The sequence below is a fragment of the Acanthochromis polyacanthus genome, chromosome 12, assembly GCF_021347895.1.
Source record: "Acanthochromis polyacanthus isolate Apoly-LR-REF ecotype Palm Island chromosome 12, KAUST_Apoly_ChrSc, whole genome shotgun sequence".
NCBI classification, from domain to species: Eukaryota; Metazoa; Chordata; class Actinopteri; family Pomacentridae; genus Acanthochromis; species Acanthochromis polyacanthus.
Genome location: NC_067124.1, coordinates 22767758 through 22781414, shown reverse-complemented (window position 1 = coordinate 22781414; position 13657 = coordinate 22767758). Strand labels below are relative to the sequence as shown.

The 13657-nt window shown below is 41.0% G+C and overlaps 1 protein-coding gene across 1 annotated transcript in view; it reads right to left on the bottom strand.

The window, feature by feature from the left end:
* Positions 1–8545, bottom strand: part of si:dkey-22o22.2 (neural-cadherin) — a 165843-nt gene extending 157298 nt beyond the window's left edge. The window contains exon 1 of the mRNA XM_022216146.2: positions 7042–8545. Within this exon, the coding sequence (XP_022071838.2) occupies positions 7042–8005 (964 nt within the window). The 5' untranslated portion in view covers positions 8006–8545. The remainder of the gene's footprint in view (positions 1–7041) is intronic.
* Between the last annotated feature and the right edge of the window lie 5112 nt (positions 8546–13657).

The following is a 13657-nucleotide window of genomic DNA, read 5'->3' as shown; positions in this document are numbered from 1 at the left end:
GATCTTACCGAGTACAAAACTAGTCTGACTCAGGAAAGATGGTTCAAATCTCAGAGAGTTTCCTGAACACTCATGTGATACGCTAATATTTCAGCTAGCCAGTATTAGCACTCTAGCTAACAAATGCTTGCTCAATAGCAAATAAATTCTGCTACTTAGCTTTTGGGGAATCATTTAAAAATCTTTGAACATGAAGAGTACAAACAGTTTGTAAAGTGCACTAAAACTGACATTAGCATGGCATGCTAATGTTAGCTCAACATAGCCCAATTAAGATCATTAGAGTTTAAAGAGAGACTATTTTAATGTCCATGGTATTGTAGACTTATAAGAGAGAAGTTTTGCCTTGTGCCTCATATCTTTATGCTAAGCTAAGTTAAACATAGCTTGTATCTCTCTGTACTGGACTCTGATACTTTTAAAATGGAGGAAAAGTTCCCAAAATCTTGCCCTAGTTATAACTACTATGCTAAATCCTCAGCTAGATAACATTAGCTTTTACCTAACCTGTGCTTGCACTAGGGAAAATTTGTCTCTAGCCACTGGGGCTAAAGTGCTAGAATTTTGTTTAGCCACACTTTTTCAGTATCTGTACTGCAGCGCGCGAAGTTGTGGGCAAAAGACAAGACAGTTGAGGACATCATCTTGGGCTTTGGGAAATACTGATACAATATATTTTTCACCCTTTTCTGACAGTTTATAGAACAAATAATTAATCACTCAATTGAGAAAGTAATGGACAGATTCAAAAACAATGAAATGACCAATTAATTGCCAGCCAAATAGCAGCTGAAGGCCTGAATAGCAATAATACAGGAAGAAAAATACGCATGGGGATGAGGGAAGTGTATGTGCACGTGTGTGTGTGTGTGCGTGTGCGTGTGTGTGTGTGTGTGTGTGTAGCAAAGGGGAAGGGGTGTTGGTGGAAATGGAGTAAGCCAGGTGCAGAGAGCGAGATCTGTAGTCCGAATCCTTTTTTCTGATTGGCTGAGACGAGACACGTGACAGTGTGCATCTATTAATGATCGGAAGCATTCGGGTCGTTCCGGTTATACTCGGTAGCGCTCTTCAGTAAAGGAGACGCGGTTTGTTATTTTCTTTGATTATCACTCGGCAAATTATGAAAAAGTTGTAAGTTAACCCTTTTTTCACATTTATTAGGCAAAATTAGCTTCGCCACCGTGGCTAAACATGCTAAAAATGGCTTTGCCATCCTGAGGAAGGCTTCACCTATGGCGAAGTGGCGAATGGCTAGCGCAAGCACAGCTAACATCTGTTAGTTAAAAAGCCTTTTGAGAATCATTTAGCTCTGAACACTGAGAATGCAATTTGTATCAATTCGCTCAAAAACTTACAAGAGCATAATAGCCAACACCAGCAAAATGTGTCCCAATTACTAATGGCAGTAAAATGTGACCATTTTAAAGATCAAAACAAGATTATAGAATATTAAAATATACAAAGCTTCAGTATTTGAGCAATTCCAAACTGTTAAAACCGCTAAATTTGATGAATATGGTCCATTATTTATGTGTGTAATGCTGCTTTGTTGTCTTTTAAAAAGGTCATTCTAGGGAGCGTCAGTGTGTGGTCACAATAATTGGTCCTGCAGCCATTTGTACACACAAACACACACAGAAACAGACAGTGAAATACCAGTGAATAAACGTACATATCGAGACTAGTGTGATCAATGTATGTGACACTGACAAGCACACAATCACTGTGAAGCTCAGCAGCCTCGAGGACACACAGTCCTATGGTGTTTGGTGTCTCACAAACACACACACAGGCATACACACAAACATGTGGCGCTGTGGCAGGTTGCTTCACGCCTGAGGCTAAATCCAGAAATAAAGACAATAGAATAAACAGGAGGAGAAAAAAAACTGTGTGTGTGTGTGTGTGTGTGTGTGTGTGTGTGTGTGTGTGTGTGTGTGTGTGTGTGTGTCACCTCAGGGCTGCCAAGCACAGAAAATCTGTAGGAAAGCCTGACAGACCAGAACCATGTTTGTGTAATAATGTGTATTTGTATGTGTGTGTGTTTGTGTATTCCACAAAACACACTTTGGGTAAAACAATTAATAACAGTTAACAACAGTGGAGCTGCAGTTTAATGAGGGAACAGGCCCGTCGGTGTGCAGGCAGCTGCATTAATTGCAGCCAACAGGAACGATTTTCTCATTTAAATATGCAAATAAACACATTTATTACAGTTAATGAGACGGTAAAAAATAGAACCTCTGTGAAGTTTCACTGAGTCATAGTCACCAGTTTCGTTAGTTTTCACATTTTATCCGTTTCACATGTGCAACGCTCTATGCTTTGCTTCGTTTGTGTGGGGCATTTTATCCAGTCTGAATCCAGCATGCAATTTGCTCATTGAATCGAAATCCACTCAAATCCCTTATTGCAGCAGTTCCCAATAAGGGGAGTACATAGAAGATTGAAGAGTAGCCCAGCTAATTCAAAAAGCAGAAATTACATTTAAAAATATCCATCATTGACAGAGGACCAATTTAGAATTCATCAAAACTAGTAAAAAGCAATAGACAAATGATTAGCAGTGGTCAGCTAAAAGCAATGAATAAATGGTTGAAATAGCAAAACGTGACAGATAAATGGTAAACAAATGGCCAAAAGTAATGGAAAACGGTTAATAGTTGAATGCTGTAAGTATGCAAACCTGACCAGCTCTCCTTAAACACTGACGGTACAACTGTATAACAGGTCATGAATATAATATCCACTTCTATATGAAATTAGTGTGAAACACCACACAGTTTATGAGCCAAAATTCACACATTTACCAGGTGGGGTGGGCAAGTATGCCTGAGAAACAGACTCGGAACTGCTACCTGGTTACGTTTACCTTCATTTATTTTGGAAAAACTGCCAAAACTCACGTATGCAATTTTTGCTGGTTGAGAAAACAGGAACATTGCAGAATTGTGTAGCAGCCCATGTTGACAACTTGTAACTACAACCAAGCTGTTAATTCTCTCTGACATATGAAGCTGTTCAGTTGATAAGCTTAAAATATGGATAAGATAGTCACAGAGGTTTAACTGGGAGATGCACACTCTTGAAACTGATTTGACTTGATTGACCGACTTGTTTCACCAAAGAAGACTCACTTTTGCTCTTGTTGAAAAAGTCACAGTCTACTGACAAGAAAAGTGGTACATTTTCCCCTAACAAATCTTTTCAAGAAAGCACACTAACCAGACAAATTCATGTCATATTTGGGCTTGGGGTCACAAATGGGAATAGCAACAAATAATCATGGCTGTGGCACTTTATTGGCTTATCTAAATGCTTTGTACATTGATCAACCGGCAGACTGATAGCATGGACCTTCAGTTCAACTACGAATCAGTATTTGTGACTAAGGTAATATAAGCACTTCTGTGTTACCTTCACTCAACTTCTCTGTATTTCTTTGAAAAAAATTGCATGTGTCTTAGGTGAAGCCAGGCAAAGAATGCAGCTTTAGTGTTCCCTCAAAATGCTGGCACAGAACTGCATTATTTCATGATCTATATTTTCACCAAAACGTGACATTTTCAGTGTGGTGGGTTGCAAGCCAAGAAGGTGGAGTTTCTGTCGGCAACAGGGAAGGAGAGGTCAGAGGGGCCTGAAATTAGTGATCAATGGTGGGCTACAAAGAGCTTGTACTCCTTTTAAAGACAATTAAAATTGAATAAAACACCATCAGTGCTCTCAAAGGTAAGACTTAGCATGAAAGAGGGCTGCATATAATTACAATACATACATATCTACATCAAAACAGTCCCTGATGATAGACAAAATCATCTAGCACTCTAAATGCTAGTAAAGATGCCATATCAAATATCTAACTGAAATGTTTTAGACAGTTTATTTCTATATCGGTCTTCCCGTTTTTAGTAACAGAGCTGTGTTTTCATGGCGCTAATCATCAGATTTCAAATCGCTCAATTCAAGTGCACTCACACATTTCACATTTAGAGACAATTAGTGTAGTCACTAAAAGTGATGGCCTCCCAGGAGAGGACAAACAAAAACAGGCGTGTGAGTTCCTTCTGCATTTATTTAAAGTCAAGGACAAAACAGACTCAGTAGAGTTGCTGCCATCTGCAGTGATGGATGACCTGCCAGAGACAGACCTATGTGTGTGTGGAGATGATGTAGATGTCTGTGTGTACTGTGAGGGTCGTGTGTGTGCAATTTATTATATACAGGAGGTGATTAGTGTGTGGGAATGTGAGGTCCTGGTGGGTTCTGGCAGCAGAGGAGAGAGCTGATTCACCAGAAGATCGCAGCTGTCTCAATTAACAAATGCCAAAATTGTTATTATTCATGTTTTTGACAGTGAAGCAAGTTTATTTTATCAGCTGTATAATTTCCTTCTCAGACATATCGTGATCAGAACTCCTCAAATATTTACATTATGTGTTTCTGTTAATATGTGAAGACTGGTCAATAAATTGCAATCACATCTTTTTAAACTCAGTTATGGGATTACAATTTGATTGAGATGAGTGTCAGACAGTTTAAACTACGCACAGAGCATCTGCTGAGCCAGTTGACCAATCAAAGGCTGACGCGCTGCCTCCATCAGGCGACTGCTGCTGCTCAGGCCTCGTTCCCACAGATCAAGATCACAGCCACAGCCGACGAAAGGCAGGCTGCCTCAATCAGCCGGCCAGTTTACAGCATGCTCAGCGCCGTGTCGACCAAATCACACCCTTTTCCTCTGCAGCCACAAACCAGAGGCGACCTGAGCTCTGCAGTCTGCTTTAACACAAACAAAGCTTCCTGTCCGAGGCTGTGGATCTGTTTGGGCCCATGTGTTTAAACCTGGGAGAGCTCCAGGTGAGCAAACACGACTAATTTCTACAAATAAACAGCTGAGATGCAGTTTGGATCGACTGATTAGCCAGATCTGACCAGAAACACAGAGTTGCCACCAGCAGCATCCAGATGTGAGGAGTTTAGGCTCTTGGCTAAACATTTACTCTGGGTGGGGGAGGAGGGTGATCGCAACAGCATCTGGACGTCGTTTCATCCTGTCAAACAGATCGGCGCTGCAGAAACACATCTCAGACTAGTAAAATAAGGCCTTCAAATATTTCTGAAAGTTTGTTTAAGTCCCTCTGCAGCACCATGTGGGAGGGGCCTGACTGTTTCTATGACTGACAGATGAGCATTCTGAAAGCTGTGATTAGGTCAGTTTGTTGAAATAGCCGATATCCTTCATCCTACGTACTTTCTTTCCCTGGGTCTCCAGCTTCTGATTTATCTATCTTTGAGATTTCTGTTTTCACTTAAATAATATTTTTTTAAATAATTTTACTTTAGTGTAAAGTGTTTACAAGTGGGTCTTTGTCACTGAGGGTAAAAATGAGTTGTTGTTTTTTTTTGCTCTAGTTGATTCCCTTGATCTTTTGCTGTCTTATTGCAGCAGAATGAAATTTCAACAGCTTTTTCTAACAAAACTGTTTTGTGACATGACCATGACACATAACTTCATCTAATAGTGTCAAATTTAGTTAAAATTAACTGTGAGCAACTCATGAGCACACCAGATAAGAGCGATGGGTGCAGAAAATTGGTAAAATCAAATTAAAAGGTATGAGACAGTTTTGCCCTTAAAAATGTCTGCCAGGCATGCTTTACTCCAGACAAGTTTGATGTCTTTTAAGCTTGACCAAGCTGGTTTTTCTAAACCATGACAGTGAATGATGGCAGAGATTAGCTATGCCTACTATATAGCCATGTGAGTGACTTCAGACTGGCTGAAAAATTCCAAAGCTATCCTTTGACCAGACAGTTCAAGTTGCATTAACCTCAATCCAGACTTCAACACAGAGGTAGCAAATCAGAGAAGTGGTCCAAATAGCAGTGACACATACCTATTTTGTCCTTTTAGGCTGGGTGACCTCTATAAATCCAGATAGAAAATTGCAGGTTTCTAAGAAGCCAAGCACGCAGAGCGAACCAAATTCTGCACTTCTGTCAAATGCTTTTAACTATCCGAGTAATGAGCTTCAGCCAAGGTCGCATGCAGACCCGTTGGTCAAGCATCAGTCCTGCGAAGGATGACTGTGTCTGTGTGTGTGTGTGTGTTAATTGAATTTTGAAAGTAAAATCTGTGTGTGAAGTTTGTTGAGGTGTGTTTACTCTGCCTAGCCTCACATGCTGAAACACTGTCAATTCTGTTTGTCCTTTTAACAACCTGCTGGCAACACACACTGTCTGTCTGTCTCCCTCCCTCACAAACACAGTCGCACACTCACACACACTTGGCAGTGTTGTGTGGAGTGTTGTAAGGAATGAATGAAAGAGTGGAAAGTAGCCGGTGACGGTTGAGGTCGATTCAAACTCTGCTGGAAAAAAGCCAACACACACACACACACACACACACACACACACACACACACACACACACACACACACACACACACACACACACACACACACTTACTTCACTGAAAGAACACTACTCAGTCTTTAGAGGAATAAAATGTAGACAGGAATCAGTGCTGCAGCTGCTTGGAAAGCTATGAAAAATACCACAAACAATAACACAAATACATTCCATTCCACTGTTTCTGCGTGTTTTGGTCACATTTCTGACCTTACCTTATATTGCTGACCTCTGACCAAGCACCGTGATCATTTTGAGATATATTTGGATGTTGCCACAATTTTAAAACATTTTTAAAAAGTTGCCCTTTTGAGCACTACACTCATTGAGTTGGTTAAGTTTGAGCGCAAAACCAAGCCAAGCTGAAACACACACACCAAACTAAATAGTCAGAGTTAGACGCATCTTCATCATTTTGCTGTTAGAGATTAACAGCAGGATCCTACACAACATTAGAGTCGCCCAAAAACACTGTTCATTTTCCAGCTTCGTCAGTAAAACCAACAAAGTGTGCGCACTGTGCATCAGCGGCACCACACTCTCAATCCAGCATCAGACCGTACAGGTAAACATCTTTCCTGTGCGCTTTTACGCACGGAGAAAAATAATTTAAAAAAACGATTTCTTACCTCGTAAGTTTTGAATCTTCACCACCACCTCGGCCGGCTCTCGCAGACTACGCGCCAGGTACAACCGCCCAGAGTCCCGTTCGATCTGGACCGGAGAGTCCGCCTCAGATACCACCTCGAACCACCTCTGACTGAACCTCTGGTCGGGCACCGTGAACACCAAGTCCCCGACTCTGACGTGGTCCGGGACGGTCACCGTGTAGGTCAGCTCCTCGGACAGAGCTCTCGGCCTCCGCCGCGCTCTGTTGGACCGGCGGACGTTGACGCGCAGGAACACCGGGTCACCTATCAGCGCCACATTCCCGCCGTCCTTCACGTAAAGGCGCAGAGTCACATGAGCGACCCCATTCAGGGGCCCGACTAGCCTCACCTGCCCGGTTTGTGGAACCACATGGAGCAGGTAAGACTCCGGCGACGCGTAAAAGGTGACACGTCCGTTCCTCTCCGCGTCACCGTCCTTTGCGTCAAAGCGGGCCAGCTCGGTTCTGAGAGGAGTCAGCTCATCTACCTCAATGGTCTTGTTCCCGCTGGTGAACCGGGGGATGTTGTCGTTCCTGTCTGATACTTCGACCTGGATGGCGACTGGTTTCCTCAGACACCGTGGCGACAGCTCCACAGCCAACTCATACATCGCTATAAATTCCCGGTCCAGCGCTTTGGCGGAAACCAAACCCAGATGACCCTTGGAGTCCCGATGGCCGTGATAGTGAACAAGTCTAAAATCCGACGCGTAGTCCCCCTTTAGGCTGGCTCTGAAGTCCGCACCATGACAACCTGCAGCTCCGACCGAAATCGCCACCCCATCCACTGGCGTCCCGACCGGAGAGTTCTCGGCTATTTTGCCGAAGTAACGCGCAGGATGCCCCGGCTGCGCGGACAGACACACCGGTGAGACATGAAGCAGCAGCAGCGGGAGCAGGTGGAGGATGTTCAGGAGAACCGGTCCGGTTACAGCTTTGGTCATGTTTCCATCCAAACCGTTAAACTTGCAAAAGACAGAAGACAAAACCAGAAGAGCAGATCTGTACCTCAGAGTGATCCAATTTGAAAGGAATTTACGCTTGAAAGGAAAGTTTAATAAAGGATTCCCCTAAATAATAATAATTTACAGTGCTAAATCCGTTGTGATGAATGAAGAGGAGCTCAAAGTCCATCCAGAAGGCAAAAGAACAAATATTAGTGACACTATGAAGCCAATATTCCGCTCCAGTTAATTAATAATTCAACCAAGATGAACTTTTACGCACAAATGGAAAAAATAAAGTCTTCACTTCTCCACTGCTTGTGGAAAAATACAGTCACATCAACAGAGTTTCGCGTAAAAATATATTGAAGAGTATATTTGTCTCAGTTCAGTTCAAATGTTTTCTCGCACAGATGAGGATGCTGCTGATGCGCCAAGATGCTCCGGAGCGTCCGGAGCAAATCCAGCGGAGGATGGATCAGACTAACTGGCACAGAGATACCCAACTGGCTCCATGTGGCTCCGTCGACACCGCCCACTGCCCCGGAGAGGAAGACACCAATCACGAAGCAAGAACGGGCTGAGTGACAGGCTGTGGGGCCCGCCCAATGACAGGCTGAGTCAGCTGATGAAGAGAGAGAGAGAAAGAAGGAGATCGAAAGAATGGGTTTGTGGGTAACTTTAAACACCTCTCAATTTGAGGCAATTTCACTCAGACGTCATTTTTACCATAATAATTTCTATCAGGCTATTTACACAACACATATATATCCAATATTCTGCAAATCAACTAAACTCTCACTAACTGTTCACAATGAAACATACTGTGAAAGGAACAAGTCTGCTGATCCTCATTTAACTTTAATTAGGAGAATTTAAATACGCCGTATTTGAAATGTCTCAATAAATAAGAAAGAATAAAATGTTGTTTCTTTGCAAATCAATCTACAGCAGAAATGTTGTTCGTGTGGCACCAATACATCCTTGTATTAAGTAGTTTTTTAGTCAATGGTTGGCATGGTATGTTACCGTACTACACTGTGAAACATGCTTCCAGTTTTGCTGATTTCTGGCTCTCATGTCAAATGCCCAAAGTTTCTTAACATTTCTTGACGGCAATAAGTTGTTTGTGACAGAGAATCATCGATGAATTTGTAATTTATGAGTTTCATGACAGCGGCGGCATACTATAATCTGCAGCAACAGTCAGTGGGAGTCATTCTTCACTGATGGGGAGTGATGTCTATCAGATAAACATGAATAGCATGTCAGTTTTATTTGCCATATCAAGTAGAAGACTAGAGACATACCAGAAACCAGTAGTGGCTTCACACTCAAAGCATGCCACTGTCTGAATAACGGTAAATTTCTAAAACATTATCTTCAGCTTGCTATGAAAGACAAGTCTTCCAACCCAAGTTGGTTGTCTGATATGAACCTTCTGACAATAGTGTGGATGGAGATAATTTGTTTAAAAATACTGTTGAAAATTAAATAACACCTTTACTGTATGTATTACTGTGCTAAAAGTTTGGTTAAAGGTGGTTAAACTTGGTTGTAAAGCTCAAGTTTTGAGTTTACTTTGAGGGCCTTCGTGGTCATTTTGCAGTGATAAAAATACAGTGTTAAGATTGTGAGACTGTCAAAGAAAAGAGCTATCAATTTGAAAGGTGAATGAACAACAGTATGTGTTAAAGGTTGATGTTTTGACCCATCTCTTTTGAATTCGTATTCCAATCAATCAAAGAAGTCTAAATTGTATGAAAACAATAAAAGGCCACTCTGAAAGGTGCAGTTTTGTTTTACTGGATTGTTTCAGCAGCTGTCAGAGTGGCTGGTCTCAGACCATCTCGGAGGTGAACATGCTGGATGTGGAGGTCCTGGGCTGGTGTGGTTACACGTGGTCTGCGGTTGTGAGGCTGGTTGGATGTACTGCCAAATTCTCTGAAACGCCTTTGGTGACGGCTTATGGTAGAGAAGTGAACATTCAATACACGAGCAACAGCTCTGGTTGACATTCCTGCTGTCAGCATGCCAATTGCACGCTCCCTCAAATCTTGCCACATCTGTGGCATTGTGCTGTGATAAAACTGCACCTTTCAGAGTGTCCTTTTATTGTGGGCAGTCTAAGGCACACCTGTGCACTAATCATGGTGTCTAATCAGCATCTTGATATGACACACCTGTGAGGTGGGATGGATTATCTCAGCAAAGGAGAAGTGCTCACTGTCACAGATTTAGACAGATTTGTGAACAATATTTGAGAGAAATGGTGATATTGTGTATGTGGAAAAGTTTTAGATCTTATTAGAGCAAAAACAAAAGTGTTGTGTTTATATTTTTGTTGAATGTATGATTCAACATGAAACATATTCCTATTACAGCTCCAGACAGTGTTTTAAAGTGTTGCAACTCACCTAAACGCCATAAATAAACACCTCTGTTGCCTACATTGAGAAGGAGAAAGCAATATCTGGTAACAGGGGATAAATCAAAAACTATCTGTTCACTCAGTCTTTTCAGAATTTGGCACCTTACATACACATTCAGTGGATTCAAATTGTGCTAAGATTCATATCTTTATTTGTTGCTACATAATCCACTTATCTGCAGTGTATAATATAATTAATATAACTAGAACTCTGTTTTGTCAATTAGATCTTCACTTTTGAGATTTTCTTCCTCATCAAATCCACCAAGTTTTAAAGCTGTGCTTTAAAAGCCTCAGTCTGCATGTTGTTTACCATTTCCTGCCTACAGTAATGACAGTAGCCGGCAGCAGTGTAATTTATCAGTGAGGATCTTTTCAATACCAGAGCAATTTGCTGAGATCAATATCTGTTTTTTTTCTTAGTGCTTCAAGGATTTAATGTGACGTAAGACACCATTCTTCACAGACGTTTGCCTCTCTGTTAGAGATCAAATCAGGCGTGTGTTTGTATCATTCAGCGAATCCCTCTGAAGTTTTCAAAAATGAGAAATTGTCAGCATGTGTTTTTTCTTTTATTTTTGATTGCTTCATAAAAGCAAAATGAAAACATTCTCAAGTCTTTGATCACAGACTGGAGGAGAAGGAGAAGTGGGTGAAATGACGTGATGGGAAAATGACGCGCAAAAAAAACGAAATCACTTTAGTGTCTGCGCAGGAAAATCCAACCTGCTTCTGTGTGTGTTTAAGCACAGAGGCCAGTGTCTAATGAAGTTATTCTGGAATGGATTTTTAGAACTAGTGACTTATTTTTTTTGTCAGCATCTGAAAATGTATGCTGAGATAACTGAACTTGATTCCAATAAAGAACCGAAGTAAAATTAGAACATCCAGGCTCTGTTCGAGAAGGAAGGAAACCTCATTTAAAATGCTATTGTAACTGTGCTGACAACTACAAATCCAGCTTTGAACTGAATCTTATTAGTGTGTCATTTGATTGCGTCCTATTGATGCATTAAATCTTATTTTTTTTAAATTGACTAATGTAGTTTGTTCCACATTTACAATATGTTAGGCTGCTGGGAAGCACAAATTCTGTTATTAGATTGTGATTATCTCACCGTAAAGTAAAATGCACGTGATGTAATCAAGTTTGAAATGTAACATTAACTGTCTTGTTATCTCTGGCATCTCATGTCAGCTTTCTACATGGCACTATGATGTGCATTAAATTGTCAGCATTAATTTACGTCTTTCCTTATCTTGTAACGCTATCAAATGGGTACCAGAAAGTGAATAAATATTAGCATTAGCTGCTGTCTTTAAGTAGCTAACAGGTTCTATAATATGTTGGGGGGGGGGTTAAAAAATGACATATGACATCTCTCCAGATTTTCTTCCTCCACTCTCTTTTCATTTGCTGAATAATCATAAGCCACAGTATCACTTTTCATTATAACATTTGAGCTTCCCATCCTGATCGTGCTATTAGAGGAACATGACAGGAAAATGGTCTTGGATGTTCCCAGCTTGAGTTCATGATCATTTCGAGGGCTTAGTTCAGAAAGCAGCGGGACACAAAGGGTTGAAATATGTGGAGGTTGAGAAAACATCAGAGGAGAGTGTTGGTGTGTTGTATGGACATGGATGAAACCAAGTTATGATAACGCAAGTAGCAGTTGTAGTTTCTATAGATTCTTTTATGTGCTCCCAAAGTAACCATCATTTAACTTTCTTAAAGTCACTGAAGAGTCCGGTTCTAATGGCAACTGTTCTAATGGATAGTAATTTGTCTAAGAGTGCAGAAAGTAACCCTCAGCAACATGCTCCAGCACATTTGGGTGTCATTTTCCTGATAGTACAACCCAGAAATTCTACCTTCTAAATTTTCCTCTAGTTCTTGGATCTCTTGGTGTTAAAATAACCCAAAGGAGAACAAATAGAAAAGATGAAAGTTTACTTACAGAGCTGGAAGCCAGATGAAGAGATCCATGATTCAGTTCTGAAGTATGTAGTGACTCCAGTCTGTCGTTTTCAATTTGCAGTTAAGCAGCTCTGTTCCATTTCATGACCGTTCTCTTTAATACATGTCAGGTAGAACCTTGTCCTTGAGGTCACAGGAATCAACTTGACATTTTTTTGCATTTGCAATCTAGCTTAAATTCTCTGCAGCTTAAGTAGCCGCAAGCCACCGCTTCAGGCCTCAGTTTGTTCTTGCTGATTTTCCTGTGTAACCTCACATGCACTGAGGCGACATGTTGGCTGCAGCCTCCAATCAATTGGTCACGCAGCTCCAAGTCCTCCATCAGCACACATTCAAAGGAAGAACTCAGTCTGAGCTGGAAGAAAGCTGTCACACCCTCACTACACAAACCAAGAGTGGAAAACAAGGAGAAAATACTAACAGACAAAAACAAACAAAAAAAATGTTTAGTATGCGAGTGGCTTCATCAGGCTGTCTGTAATCTTGGAAATATGCATGTAGCTCCTCTCTTGATATTCCTTTTCAGTGTCTTTAGTTAGTGGATAAAACATCACGGCAGCATGTTGAGTTCATGAATGACTGATGAAACGTGTCTGAGCAGGTAAATCCCTCTTACACCTGTGTTAACATTAGTCATAGCTGATTGGATTTTGGCTGGTTGGTGCCAAATCCCCATAAAAAATTTCAGTCATCCAAACCAGCTTTGGAGAGGGACAAGCTGTGCTGGCTGGCTGGCTTTCTGAGGAGACTTTGCTGGCAGTGAACCAGGGCAGGTGTAACACGTTCAGCTGGTGATCATTTCTCACCAGGAACAGACAGAGCCAACCCCAAACCTGATCTAATTTAAAACTTTAAATCAGATTCCTTATCGCATAATACTTCCTTGAAAAGATGCCTTCAATTTCTAACTTGTACTAAATTTGGACAACTGTCTGCATTTTTACATATGTCTTCACTTCACAAAAGTCCTTACTTTAGAAACAATTTGTCTTTTATGCATTTTATGTAATTGCTCTTCTGATCTGAAAATCCTTTTTGCAGCTGTCCTGACTTTATAAAGTTTATACAAAACTGTTCACGCATTCTATAAATTCCCTCACATTGCAAAGATGTCCTTATTTTCTACAAATGTCCCCAAATCTGATAGATGTCTTCACTTTACATAAAAATATTCACTTTATTTAATTGCCCTCATTGTACAAAATTGTCTTAAATTTCAACAGATGTCATCGTCTGAGCC